A 14,606-nucleotide genomic window follows, 5' to 3' on the forward strand; every position below is an offset into this window, starting at 1 on the left:
TTTATTTGAGCTTACTAAGAATGGAGGCATTGTCACCAGTATGAATTTGGATACCTAATCAGGACATTTTTAGAGATGTTAAGAGGATCCAAATGATGAGCCTATCACACATAATAGCTAGTACTTTTCACAGGTACCTTGATTAGGACAATTCTCTGACCTGTTAAGCCAAGCTTGGCATGATTAAAAAAGCACACAACTTACAGCTACAGTGTTGCTGGAACGCAGTTAGTGGTTTCATGCCAATGTGACTCCACAGTACCTTGGAGGGGATGGGAAAGCCCACAATCCTCAAGTATTAGTAACCAAGGCTATGGCTTTCTGGTTAGAGGACTGCAGATTTACCTCCTAAAAATACTAACATTCCATTTAAAAAGTACAAAGAAAAAGAGTAGGAAAACTGTCAATGCTCCTTTTAAAATGGAAACTGACTCATCAATGTCTCAGGTAACAGTCAAACCTCTATCCTCTCAGTGCCCTGCAGACCTTTCCATGGCAGCTGAGCATGAAGTGAAAAACCACGTACTTTTGGGCAAGAATCTAGATGCGGTTCTGATCTCTGAGGCGGAGTCTGCCATCCTTCGTTAGCCCGTGACGTGTGAGCACCAGCACCCTGGGCCAGGTGGTGTGGGCCAAGTGACACCGGGCAAAGCTTCCCAGCACCCGGCTGTGCCCAGCAGGAGGCTTGGGGCACACAGGCAGGCCCTCTTTAGAAAGAACCAGAGATTCCAAACTGAGATGTCTGGGCTTCTTCATCAGAGTTTGACAGTATTTTAGACCTATGATTTGAGTAAAGAAACACGTCAGAGTTGATTCTCTGCTGTGCAAAGGGAAACTAGGACCCTACAAAAATGCCTTCTAAATCATTTTATGTAAACCAGTGTCGGGGCAGTGCCCGCATGGGAAGGGGAGGCCCACAAGCATTTCTGCTCCAAGCACAAACTGAAGCTGACTGTCCATTTGGACACACTGATCCAGAGGAAATCAACACTGAATCTTAACATGAATATGAAGATCGAAGATGTACATTTATTTCCATGAATTACAAGTGCATTTCTGTTCATATTAGCAGGCAGTCTTTATATAACCCATTCTCCATTGCTGTCAAAAATCAAACAAGAAAAAAAGGACAGCTGAGAAATAAGAAGCTAAAAATAGAATTAGTTTTCCTAAGTGATCTGTTGGATAGCATTTTCCGTGGAACACAAACTCAGAGGTAACAATAAATTTTTCGTTTCAATCATAGGCATGTGGCACTTGGACAGTCATCTCTGCACAGAAAGCTGTAACAGTCATGCGAGGGTACAGTAATTATTGAACAAGGCAAATTTCTCACCACAGAGAGCAGTGGGGGAGTCAAGAGGAGGCACCGCACTGGGACAGAACACCAAGTCAATGCCACAGTGTGCAGTGGCAGGAACAAATACTTAAAGAGATCAATATAATATGGGATAGAGCTCCAAACATGATTTAGTGCTAGCTTTTTCTCATGGTCTTAGCTCAGCAGTATCAGAAACATTTGAGAGTACTTGATGACAGAACAGTGCTTCACGTCATGAGCTCATGAAGGCTTTATTACAAATTGTTATATCGTAGGTTGAAAAATGAACTTGAGATGCTGACATGCTGTAGGAGGAAAAAGAATTGTACACTTTCTCATTTAAAGACGCAGGGCTCCTCTCTAAATCCTGAGGCATTGAATGTGGTTACACTGGATGTGGCACACCACTTGACGTAGCTTGGGGTATACGTACACCTGTGTGTGGAGCTCTGCCCCATGACAGAGGCTGGTGTGGCCTGCTGGCTGCTTCTCCAGACACTTTCCTTAGCACCCTGCTGTGACCTGTGTACATCTCTCACTAAATCCCGAGTGCAGCTGCCACTTTAAATCGTTCTGCATAAGCCTTGGAAACAGTACTGCAGATAACACATTTTGGCAAGTGTTATACCTTTGTAAATGGTACAAGTAATCACAATAAATCTACAGAGTGAGGCTGCTGGATGCAGTACTTCTTTCTTTTAGAAAAATGATTGAGTTTCCTAAAAGCTGGGCAAATAGCACAGACCTTAAATATGTTAGTGACTAACATGATATGAGCAAAGACACGGGCAAGCGCCCCCAAAGATTCCCGAGACGGGAGCACTCACCGCAGGCTGCAACGTCATCCCAGGTGTTTCCACACACTCCTGCTCTGGGGACACGCTTACGGTGAAAAGTGCAAATAAGGGGCTGTCACTGACTTAAAGTGCCCTAGGTAGTAGCCTTCCCTATCATAAAGTGAGATGCCAGTGACGAGAGCCAATTTGGAAAGAACTATCTCTGGTGTGACTGCATGGGTCAGCAGGGCGTCACCTAGGAAGGATTCAGAAGAGGGAGGAACCACTGCATCTTTCAAACCAGAAAGCGATTAGTGACTAAAGCAACGGTAAGCAGTAGGTGCACTGAAAGTACATACTGCCACAGGTCACCGGTGGGTGACACACACAGGGATGCCAGGAACAGTTCTCTGGACTGAAGGAATTCTTTGAAAGCATAAAAGCCACAACTACCAGAAACCGCCCCTCCGAACGGCTCAAAGGAGTCAAGGTGGATAAGCCAAGACGGGCTGGAGACAGGACCGGGGTCAAGAACTGGGAAGAACAACACCGATGTCTGAGCACATCCAGTCCTCTGAGCCCTTGTCCTGTTGAAAAACAAACAAGCAAGTCTATGAGTTAAGAATGACCCACATTAAAACAACATTAGCAGCAGCATTAGGAAAATGGAGAAGTGAAAAGAATGAACCAACATCATTACAAAAACTGGAAAAGTGAAGAAAAAGAAAAAGAAAAAAAAAAAAGCAAAGGAAAAAGCACTCCTGCAATAAGGTCCTTTCACCTGGAACCACTCAGCCTATGCACCACAGGGCAGCTCCTAAGGGGCAGGCTCTGCCTTCAGTCTGTGGGCGTCTCTTCTCGGACACTTCAGAGGACATTTCTGTGATACTCACAGGGAACACACACGCATCCACCCCATGTTCCCAAGATGCCTTTTATTAACTGTGATACCCACCACTCCTATGGTCAAAACCAGAATCTGAAGGTCTTTGTAAAGAACACACATTTATGCAAAATGCTTGTCTGCTGCCTCCTATTCTATTTTTTTTTTTTTAAAGTAATCTCTATGCCCAAAGTGGGGCTCAAACTCAAAACTGTGAGATCAAGAGTTAAGTGCTTCACTGACTGAGCCAGCCAGGCACCCCTGCTGCCTCCTATTCTTACCAAGTTTCTTTTCCTCTCTAGATGACCAGGTAGGACAGAATCAACCACACAGCGTCAAGTGTGTTGTTTAAAAAAAATTTTTTTTTCAACGTTTTTTATTTATTTTTGGGATAGAGAGAGACAGAGCATGAACGGGGGAGGGGCAGAGAGAGAGGGAGACACAGAATCGGAAACAGGCTCCAGGCTCCGAGCCATCAGCCCAGAGCCTGACGCGGGGCTCGAACTCACGGACCGCGAGATCGTGACCTGGCTGAAGTCGGACGCTCAACCGACTGCGCCAGCCAGGCGCCCCAAGTGTGTTGTTTTAATGGTCAAGTTTCCGCTGACTGTTGACAAAACAAGACTAAAATGAAGTGCTGGTTGAAGTATGAAAGTTGGCATGCCTAAATGCTGGTGAGGCAGGAACTGTGGTTTGGTTCCCACGGGCAAGAGATGGTTCTCATTGCCTAGGTCAGAGATGATCTGACAGCTATTTCCCCACCAGGTCTCCAGGACAGCACCCTGAAAGGCAGCAGGTGGCACCTGAAGATAGCCTTAACTCACTTACACTACACTTACACTAAGTGAGCTCACTTAGCTCACTACACTTGACAGGGCCCACCTGGCTCTCCAGATGTCTGCATATGGGTCTCCTGCAAGAGGTCCACTAGGATCGTCACACCATCAAAGTGCAAGTAGCACGCATCTGCCCTCATTATTGTGGTATCTCTATTTTCCTTGAAGAGGTCACATTACAAATCAAACCTACCTTAACCCTTTATAGACTAGCAGTTCTCAAGGGTGAGCATCAGGATCCTCTGCAGAGCTTGTTAAAATACAGATTGCTAGGGGGTAGGGCACAGATGGACCACACTTTGGAGAACCACTGCCTAAGACATCCATATGTAATGAATTAAGTTCACCCCCAGGTCTCCGTTAGTTTTGTATCACCCCAGGGAGAAGTGAAAACATTACCACCCCAGTCATGTTCTGTGTTCTTGGTTTTCTGATGAAGAAGCCTGCTTGAGATGGCTGGGAAGGTAACTGTGTCAAAATGCAAACCAAATAATACCTTTTCTTTGGAGAGACCCTTGTTGTTGTGAAATGTTTGCTAGTATGATCCAGCAGAATGTCACTTTGGTATTTCACAAAGCACTTTTGGACAAGATGGCTTTTACCTACCACTCAAGAGTCAGAGCAGGAAGGATGGGTCTTATAACCCAAATCTGTGATGGGGAGACGGGCTCAGAGATGGGAAATGACCCCTCTCTAGAGGTACGCTGTTCTGAACTGCAGCCAAACCTATCGGCTAGGAGAAAATTAATCAATCTACCTGAGAAAATTCACCAACAGGCAGATGAGGGAGAAAGGCAGGTACCAGCCTCTGAGAACAGGAGGCCTGTCACAAAGTTAACCACATACACATTCTTAACTTTAGTGGACACATTTCTAAAACTGACCCACTTAAACAAAATATAATGAACACACTTTGATTCTTTAAGCCCACTCAGGGCATCAGTAAAGCCTGTGAGCTTTATCCAGCAAGCAGGGGCTTCCTCTGGAGTAGTCTTTGTCATTCCCACCCCCATAGGGGTCCCTATGGCTGTGCTCTGAGGTCCTGTGTGAGCATGTTTTTCAGCTCTTTCCTACGTAGCTGGGCAGTCAACATCACCCTTCTCTAACGTTCCTGTATGCTCCCAACACCTGCATCTCCCTGACTCTCCAGTTTGTAGCTTCTCATCTCAGTGTTATAGGCTGGGAACTCAGTGACACTGCTGCACAGTATTATGAACGAGTTCCTTGACCTTTTCCAGGGCACAGAACTACCCCAAGGCAGTGTGGAAAGCTTGTAAGAAAATGGGATTCTTGGTCCAAAAGACCTGGGCCTGCCTAGTTTTGCCACCAGGATACAATCTTCAGCAAAATGCTTAAACATGTACGTCTTCGGTTTCCTCGATCATAAACATGGGCTGTGTGCTGACTTGCTACTGTAATCATCAAAATAATGTTTGTGTAAGAAACTGCCCAGAATTTGATGAATGCCCCTAGCTCCACCTTCCTCTGGATTCACTTTTATATTCCAGGTGACTAAATTATAAGCTAGTCCTGATGCTTCCAACCTCCTTAGATGGAGGAACAGATGGAACAGAATGTGAGAAAGCATGCACAGCAAAGTGTTAATCACAGAATCTAGGTGGTGGGAATGTGGGTTTTTATTGTAAAACTCAACTTTTCAGAATAAAAATTGTAATTTAAAAAACAGTGGAAGTGGGGCGCTTGGGTGGCGCAGTCGGTTAAGCGTCCGACTTCAGCCAGGTCACGATCTCGCGGTCTGTGAGTTCGAGCCCTGCGTCAGGCTCTGGGCTGATGGCTCAGAGCCTGGAGCCTGTTTCCGATTCTGTGTCTCTCTCTCTGCCCCTCCCCCGTTCATGCTCTGTCTTTCTCTGTCCCAAAAATAAATAAACGTTGAAAAAAAAAATTAAAAAAAAACACAAAAAACAGTGGAAGTAATGTATACAAATCAAATTATGCTTACACCTGAAGTTACAGATTGATGTCAATTATAATTCAGTAACAAAAAGTTGGGGGAAAAATTAGGCTATAAAGCAAACTAAACACAGAGTGACCGTCTTTGCCACCCCTTTCCCTGGTAACAAGCCCCAGTCCTGGGCTTATAGAACTGGGGTGGACCTTGGCAGCTGCCTGAACCTCAGCCTGTTAATTTGGACTTCAGGAGGCAACAGGCCAGCACCCATGCCCTGAAGCTCCAGGAGCATCCTTGCCTTTGTCTTGCCACCATCCCCCCCCCCCCCCCCCCCCCCCCCCGCCGTGGCTGTTGCACTGCCCTTTTCCTCCAGTAGCTGGGCCAGTGATCCCAAGAGTGCTTGTTTTCTGAGGTCGCCCAACATCCTTATTGCCCTAGAGTCACCTGCCCTGATGCTTTACGACAGGAAGCAGCCTGGGAGAGGAGGGCTCCTTTGCAAGCCTGGGCGTCAGTCTCCCATGCGGGCTTGACTCCCTGGCCCCACACTGCTGAGTGCCTCCCCACACAGCAGAGTGTTCCCTTCCCAGCACCCTGATGCTGGCCCTCCTCAATCTCTGGGGCCCACACCTATCCTGGTACAGCACCCACAACACTGTGTCTGACTCCTTGTTGTCTACCTGTGTCCTGCCATCAAGCTGCTAGAAAGCAAAGCCTGGGTCTTACTCATCTTTGCTGTCTTCCTACCTGGAACTAGGAATGCTCAATGGTGAGCAAATGAATGATGAAAAACTGCTAACTATGTCAGTCCTGGGTACTCTTTTACACTAAAAACACGCATGGCAGTTCTGTGTGTCTTTGTTCCTTACTAGACTGTGTGGCCTTTGAGGCCGGTTTCAGGTTTGTTTGTTCTGCTCACCCATGAGCCTGGCTCAGAGGAAGCATGCGGTATGTGTGAACTCAAACAAGAACAAGATGGGTAAAAACAGAGGCCATCAAGAGGCTATTTCAGGAACACGAGCTGTTAAAGGGATTGTGAAGGAAGAAAAGCAACTGAATGAAGCAGCTCAGCTCAATATTCTAGGTCAGGGGTCAGCGAACCTCTTCATGTAAAGGGCCTGATAAAACTTTATCTACCAAACCTGGAGGCAGATGATCTGACTTGTGCAGACACAGAGAAAGGAGAGCAGGCTCTGGGAGAGGGAAGATCGTTTCCACAGTGAGCAAAGAGACCAGGAAGGAGACTCAAGGGGTAAAAATGGCTGGGTCCTGGGGATGGATTTCTGTCAGTGAGTACCCTTGCAGATTGTTGTACATAACAAATACTTTAACAGACGGTCATGACATGAGGTATGGAAGGATAAATGAATCCAACCCTTGCAAGACTCTGTCCTCCTTAGCTCCCTGCTAAGACCTTCCCACCTTCCCTCTCTCCTTCAGACACTTCCCCAAGGGCTTGTTTACCAGCATGCTCCTAATGTCCTGTGAGCACATGCTCCTTCCACACTTCACTTACTTTGCTTCTTGCCTCCACAGCCTTTGTCCAAGCCTCTAGCCCTCGGTCTGGAAGCTTACAGATCTGTTTTGAACTCATCTCCCACCCAGTCTTCTCCAACACTCCCTGTCAGACTTCTTCTGAAAACCACATTTTCTGTCCCCGACACTTCAGAAGAGTGTACCCCCTACTGGTTCCCAACTCTTACTCTGTCTGGCTTCCACAGCTCTCTGAGGCTGATCTGGCCACGTCTGTTCTCAGATCCATTCTACCTTTCCTCTGTCCTCTGTTCTTAATGACAGGGCTGGAGCTTGTGAACTGCACTGCTGAACTTCATTGGAGACTGGCTTCTGACGAGATTCTGCCAATAGCTGGCACACAGGAAAAGCCAGGTTTCCTTTTTTCTGCTTCTTAGTGACACAGGACTTTTTAGGAGGAGGAGGGCTCCTGGCTTCAGAGGCAATGGATGGTGATGGTGGCTTCAGGCTCCAGAGATCCCCCACATCAGTGGCAGTAGAGGCTCCTGACCCCTCTTCAGTGAGGGTGATGCTCTAACAGCTGCAGTTAAAGCAGGTGCCCAGCACCCTCGTTGCGTGACGATCAAGGACCCTGGCTAACACGGTTTTTCTTTTGCTCCTTTAGGTGGAGACTAGGAACAACTTCCTGCTATTTAATCTGCAGGTAACTCCACCTGCTTTGCTCTCTAGACCTTCTAATGCCCTCTGATCAGTTATATGTCCTCTTGTGAAACACCCCAAGTAGCTTCTGCTTTTGAGCCTTGTACTGCCAACTCTCAGCCTGAACCATCATCTCCAGATCCCAATACATGAAAACAGAATGGACAGAGCAGGGAAGAATGGAGCAGAGAAAACAGTTATACTAGACTGTCACAGACTCTTCCCTACGTGCCCCCAGAAAGCCTCCAGTTCTGGTGCAAGCGCAGCAGCCCCACGGCCACTAGTAGGAATGCTGCACATGACACAGGTGCCTGTGGAAAAACACCTCCAGCCCCTCCCATGCTGGTCTGTCCAAAGCATTTCCCCAGCAAATGCTTCAGGCCCTGGGTCATAATTCTTTACTTTATTGCTCATTTCTACAGGGTTCAACACAATTCTCACTCCTCTGCTCACTCCGGAGTTCTCACACAATTCCTTCTCTTCTTTCTGTATGTTCTCTAAAAGCAAGATCTGTGTTTCCTTTTTTCTTGGAACACCCAGTTTTTAAAAACCTACTGATACCACTACATTGTCCACCACCCTTTCTGTTAAGCACATGAAGCTGCCACGTGGAGCTCAAGGAAATTCCTTTTTCTTTTTAGTAATATTTAATTTATATTCTCTCTCCATAGCCAGGGTTTATCATACGGCTAAAGCTCTAGGTACCTGACAAGTTTAAGACCTGTATCCGGGCTGGAACCTGGCCGTCTCTTCGAAGATGAGCTCTTTGAGCTTTTCCTTGGGCAGGTCGTCTAGCTCCATGTCGAACTTGAACGGTGCCTCAGCAACGGGCTGCAGGAGAGCACAGGACACGAGGTAGGCAGGAGTGGCTACGGCTGAGGTAGTCATGCACTGACTCATAAACGGCTGTGGCTTAGACTCTGAAACGCATACAGTGGCACTGAAATCTATGAAAACCCAGGAGCTTCGACAGGCACCTATGTACAGTGTCCTGCCTATGTGCTCCATGAGGCGCACTTCATAGGAGCATGCAGTAAATCGAAGGGGAGCAACTAAACCCACTTTGAGCACTCTTCTGAAATTATCACTAATCCCAGAATCCTTTTCAAACTTTTAAGGCACTAAGTGTTGAAAAATAATAGAAGTTTACTGTTGTGGGGGTGGTGGTGGTACATTTATACAATCAAAACTGATGATACTCAAATAAATGTACTTGATTAAATACATCATAGTATCTTCATATGAAAAAATATTATGGAGCCATTAAAAATGAAGGTGTAAGGAAGATTAATATCATGGGGAAATACACATGTTTGTTAAACAAAATGAACCCTATTTAAAAAAAAAAAATTAGATACAGAAATGTAAGACTGGGAAGAAAATACTCCAAAATCTTAGTAACTGTCACAAGACTACAAAGTGATCCGTGCTGTAGTTTCCTTTAAGTTTTCATTTTTCAGCACATCCTATAAATAATCAGAAGGCTACTTAAGTACATATTTAAAATGTCTATATCAAAGAATCCCCATACATAATGATGAAAAGGGAAATTAGTCAATTGATATTATTTAAATTTTGATTTTTAAGTACCCCCAAACTAATGCCACGTTAACAGAACTAATCTGATGAGGATACCAGCTGTCACCAGGCACTCTTAGATTTTTATCCACGTGATCCTCACACAAGGCCTTTAGGGTAGGGAAACATGGACCCCAAATTCTGCACTAAGCTTTGTTCTCTTGAAAGGGGGGGAAAGGATTCATGTCCATTAGAAAAAAACAAGTAGAGGGGGGCCTGGGTGGCTCAGTTGGTTAAGCATCTGACTTCGGCTCAGGTTATGATCTCACAGTTTGTGAGTTTGAGCCCCGTGTCAGGCTGTGTGCTGACAGCTCAGAGCCTGGAGCCTGCTTCAGATTCTGTGTCTCCCTTTCTCTCTAACCCCTCCCCCACTGGTATTCTCTCCCTCCCCAAAATAAGTAAACCTTAAAAAAAAAACAAAAAAAACAAAAAAAACAAGTAGCTAGCCCTCTCTGAAGGACAGCTCTATGTGTGGGGTCACACTGGTGTCCTATATATGTCCTGCTGAGTTTGGGGTACTGCCCAGGGTCACAATTAGGACATGGGGGGCTCAAAGGGCTAGTCAGAACCCAAGCCTTATACTCTTACCTATTTCCCTGTTATTTACTATGTTGTAGGTATCTTTGCAAGCTGCCTCCATTATTTCTGAGGGGAGGGGACAGAGATGGAAGGGGGCTGATTGAGAAATACTCTTTTTGGTTTCTCCTTTCTCATTTATCAGCTTTTAACTTTTATACTTTTTCCCTTTCTTCTTCCATTTTCCCTTTTAATATTAACACATTCTGCTTGGTTCTCCCCCTTCCCCCCCATTTAAAACAAGTGTGCAGAGTCTTGTTTATGTATGATTCTCAACTAGAAAGATCCAAATGTTAGTTCATATTGCATTTTTCTTCATTACTGCCCAGAAAATAAAGTTAAAGAAAATAAAGTTAAAACTGAAGCCCCAGAAGAATCAAAGAAGCCAAGGAACTGGGACTTTCCTGGAGAGAACATGATACATTACCTGGATGTCCAACATGCTCTAAGGCTTGCCACATCCACCTCCAGTCTCACCACAGCAGGCTCTTGTGTGCCCATCCCAAGGAGGCATACCAGACATGATGTCATCAAGCCACAGTGGGAACTGTCCAAGCTGACCTCCTCACTTTGCAAAGCCCCTCCCCAAGCAGACAGCTGACTTCCTTTCCACCCTCAGGGCAGGCACTTTGATTCAGGTGGCTCTTCCTGCCACAGACCACAACAATGGTCTCTAGTCTTTGGACCCCTTCTTTATCCATGCTCCCCATTATCCATCCATTTCCCCTGCCCCACCCCTGCTGTAGGTGGCCTGGAGGAAGTTTTCTAAGATAGAAGAGGCTTGGGGGGTAGAGTGGGGAAGGGTTTCAAGCTGTGCCAACAACAGCACTAGACCTCAAAACAGACAATATGGGCTGTTGAGAAGACGAAGTGTGGTACCATGCACTTCTCAGGACAATCTAAGTATGACATCTGGGCCCTTCCTGGTTGGGCCTGCTGCTGGCTGATATTCCTGCAGGAGCAACCAGGAGCACGGGTCTTACCTCATCACTTGGGTCGTAATACTGCTCCAGATATGGATGGGCCAGAGCCTGTTCTACTTCAATCCTCTTGTGAGGGTTGAACGTCAACATTTTGTCCAGTAAATCCAGAGCTACAAAGAGAAGGGTTTTGCAGTGGTGAGACGCCAAAGAACAGTCACTGCATTACTTTCCATTTTCTGTTTAAGTAAACTGACCCACAAAACAATAGAGCTAAGCATCACCATGGGGAGAAGATACGATACACTGGGTGCCTATTATCTCTCTGACCTTCTTGAGATGGACCATCTGACAATCGCAGACCCAGACGCAGAAAGGTAATGGGATAGTTAAAGGCTGAAAGCAGAACACCAGGGTTCAAACCCAAGTCTGCCTAAAAAACCTGGACTTTTCCTAAATTACTACTCTGCTTTGCAGGCATCTGAAACAAAGGTATTGTATATGTACTTCTCTTAAGTCGACTCCAAAGTCAGCTCTGCAATGATCAATTTATTTTTCAACACATAGAGAAGGCCTCCAAGGTCACAGAAGAAGACAACAGTCATTTGTCCTGTGTGGTTTCCAGGTCCTGGGTGAGATCCACGTGTGAAGCACAGGCCCCCTGGCTCAATGTGCAGCTTGGCATCTTTCTCCAAGGCCTAAAACAAAGTATTCTCTCTTTTTTAAAAAAAAGTTTATCATGCCCACAAGGTACTCTGTGGATATCCCCTTGGACAAAACTGTTGTCAATAAGGATGTCTTCAGAGACCCTGCTCTTAAACTCAAGGCCCGACAAGAGGCCAAGGTCAAGTTTGAGGAGAGGTACAAGACCGGTAAGAACAAATGATTCTTCCAGAAGCTGCGGTTTTAAATCTGTTTTGTTTCAGTCATTAAAAATACCAAAAAAAAACCAAAAAAAACAAAAAAAACCCAACCCACACACACACACACACACACACACACACACACACACACACACTCATTTATTTATTTAAGTAATCTCTATACCCAATGGGGGGCACAAACCAACAACCCCTATATCAAAAGTCACAAGCTCTCCCAACTGAGCCAGCCAGGCACCCCATAAGTATTCTCTTGATCTGGCCAGTAGTCAGCAGCTGAACATTTCTTTCATGTGGAGAGTGCAGGAATAGAAAACAAGTGTGAGATCAACAGGACCAAGATGGAGGGACAGCTAATGAATAGCTGTCCCTAGTGGCCTCCATGGCTAGTATCCAGGCACCACTTCAAGCCATGAGGAAAGCCAAAGGTCATGGCTGACAGCAACTGGAACACAGGTTAAGGGAAATGTGACCCAACAGTTCCTGTACTTACTATCAGAAGCAGGTTTCAATGAGAAAGAACACATGCTAGAAAAGACATTATTGCTCTGGTAAAGTAGCAGCAAAGGGGGCTTTAAAAAAATGTCTTTTATTTAATGATGCTTAGAACAGCGTTTCCAATTTATGTAGCAGGTCCTTTTCTCAAATTAAAGCTCCTGAGAGGGAGTAGGTAAGGAGCTACCCAGCTCTCTTAAGTCTTAGCTCACAGCCCTGTGGAAACCCTGAAAAATTCAAGGACTTCATGGAACAAGTCTGATAATTTACTCCAAGTCTGAAATACTACTAGGCAATATAAAGAATGCTGTTCTGGAGAATGTAGTGATCAATAAACAAAACCAAAAATAAAAACACTGCCATCTACTCAATGAAGCCTTGTTTCTTAGTGATAACTGATTAGTTCAACCTCATCTATCTGCAAATTAGCATACATCACTAAGTCATGAGAGAATGGTAAAAGAAAACCATTTTAGTCATTTACTCACTAAAAAAATGTGTTCAACCCTTGAGAGCAGCAGGCCAGTACACAGTCTGAATCTGAAATGACCAACTGCTTATGTGCCAGGAAGTCAGCCTTGAGAGAGCACATGGAGGCTGGGGAAGCACTTAGAGCTGGAGGTGACTGAAAGGGTAAGTATGAGAGTATGTGTATGTACATGCACGCATGCAGGTGCATGCCTGTGTGTGCATGCTCAGCTCTGGCTCCTACTTGTGACTTCTCTTGTTGCATGTTACCCGCCCTTTATCTTCAAGACAACTGGGAGATAATAAATGTGGTAAACCACATACCAGATGTCATGAGAAATTTCACATAATACAGAACTTTTCTCATGTCCACAAGGTTGCATTTCTACAAACAGTACATTTTCAAATTTATTTCTGTCTCTATAATCTTTTCAATACACACAAGGGTACCTTAGGAAATTAGGAAACTAACATTTTGCTTTATAGGTTAGAAAACTTTTTGGAGCAGAGGAGGCTCTTAGGAATTTAGAGCGTTGGCCTTTGACTAAAGCACTGTCTGGTCAGGACAGGTATTCACTCCTGAGGCCATGGACATGGGTTTCAGGGGCCCATGAATGGGCTAGGTTTCAGAGGCAACTCTCTCATGGGTCAGGACAGTACAGTATAATGGTCAAGAACTCAGGCATCTCTGGCCCCAATGCAAGTCCCACAGAACACCAGGTAGATGTGGGAACACATGACACACCACTTACTGGGCATTAGAGTCTAACTATCTATAATACAAGTAACACATCTATCCATTTACCGTTCCCAACCACCACCTGCTCCCCCTCACCACTGCAAAAGAACTCATAGACATTTCTGCAAGAAGTTTCTTTTTAAAAAATTTTTTTAAACGTTTATTTATTTTTGAGACAGAGAGAGACAGAGCATGAACGGGGGAGGGTCAGAGAGAGAGGGAGACACAGAATCCAAAGCAGGCTCTAGGCTCTGAGCACAGAGCCCAACGCAGGGCTCGAACTCACAGACCGTGAGATCATGACCTGAGCCAAAGTTGGGTGCTTAACCGACTGAGCCACCCAGGTGCCCCTCTGCAAGAAGTTTCTTGAGCGATTAGAAGTCATTTGGCCTTTTGCCCAATTAGACATTGTCTGTCGGGAAAAGTCCAGGAGGGTCTGGCCACAGATTCTAACAGCATTATTTCTAAGCTGTTGGGGGATACTTTTCCCCTCCAAATCCTGCTGGTACTAAGTTGGGAGTGCTTCAAGGCAGCTGGCATTTGGCAGCTTAAGCAGCTCTAACATAAACCTTTTATAGTTCCTTCAAGTTATATTCTAGGCCCTTAAACCTACAGGCAAAAATCACAAAGTAGCTTTTTTTGCTACTTGAAAAATAACTGGATCTCCAGCTTTCTTTTGCTAGTGCTATTTCTGCATTATTCACAGCTACAGAAGGGGAAAAGGAGAGAAACGGGAAGCAGCTGGCAGGTCTGATCCCACAGTCAGAGTGCCTGGCCTCCCTTCTCCCACGCCACACAGAAATCCAGTGGCACCCCTCAGATGGCATGAATCACTATGCCTGTGCATATGCTTCCTTGGATGCAGGTTTTATTTCCCCTAAAAGACTGAAGTCCTTTCGAGGCTGGGATTGATTACATCTGACCACGATCCCTGACTTTCCCTGGTATCCTCTTAGAACCCCATACCTTCTCTTTAATTTCAGTGGGTACATAGCAACATGACCCTGCCCTTCTGGTCCCTCAGCCTTTTTTCCTTTCCTCCTTGGCCCAGACTC

The 14,606-nt window shown here is 45.4% G+C and overlaps 1 protein-coding gene across 1 annotated transcript in view; it reads right to left on the reverse strand.

Annotated features, from left to right (window-relative positions):
- Positions 1 to 1,009: 1,009 nt before the first annotated feature.
- MAPK1 (mitogen-activated protein kinase 1) overlaps positions 1,010 to 14,606 on the reverse strand; it is a 107,022-nt gene continuing 93,425 nt past the window's right edge. Inside the window, exons 7-9 of the mRNA XM_003994973.5 lie at positions 11,032 to 11,141; positions 8,600 to 8,725; positions 1,010 to 2,684 (exon numbers count right to left, since the gene is read on the reverse strand). Coding sequence (XP_003995022.1) covers positions 8,609 to 8,725; positions 11,032 to 11,141 — 227 coding nt within the window. The 3' untranslated portion in view covers positions 1,010 to 2,684; positions 8,600 to 8,608. The remainder of the gene's footprint in view (positions 2,685 to 8,599; positions 8,726 to 11,031; positions 11,142 to 14,606) is intronic.

The sequence above is a fragment of the Felis catus genome, chromosome D3 (genome assembly GCF_018350175.1).
Source record: "Felis catus isolate Fca126 chromosome D3, F.catus_Fca126_mat1.0, whole genome shotgun sequence".
NCBI lineage: Eukaryota > Metazoa > Chordata > Mammalia > Carnivora > Felidae > Felis > Felis catus.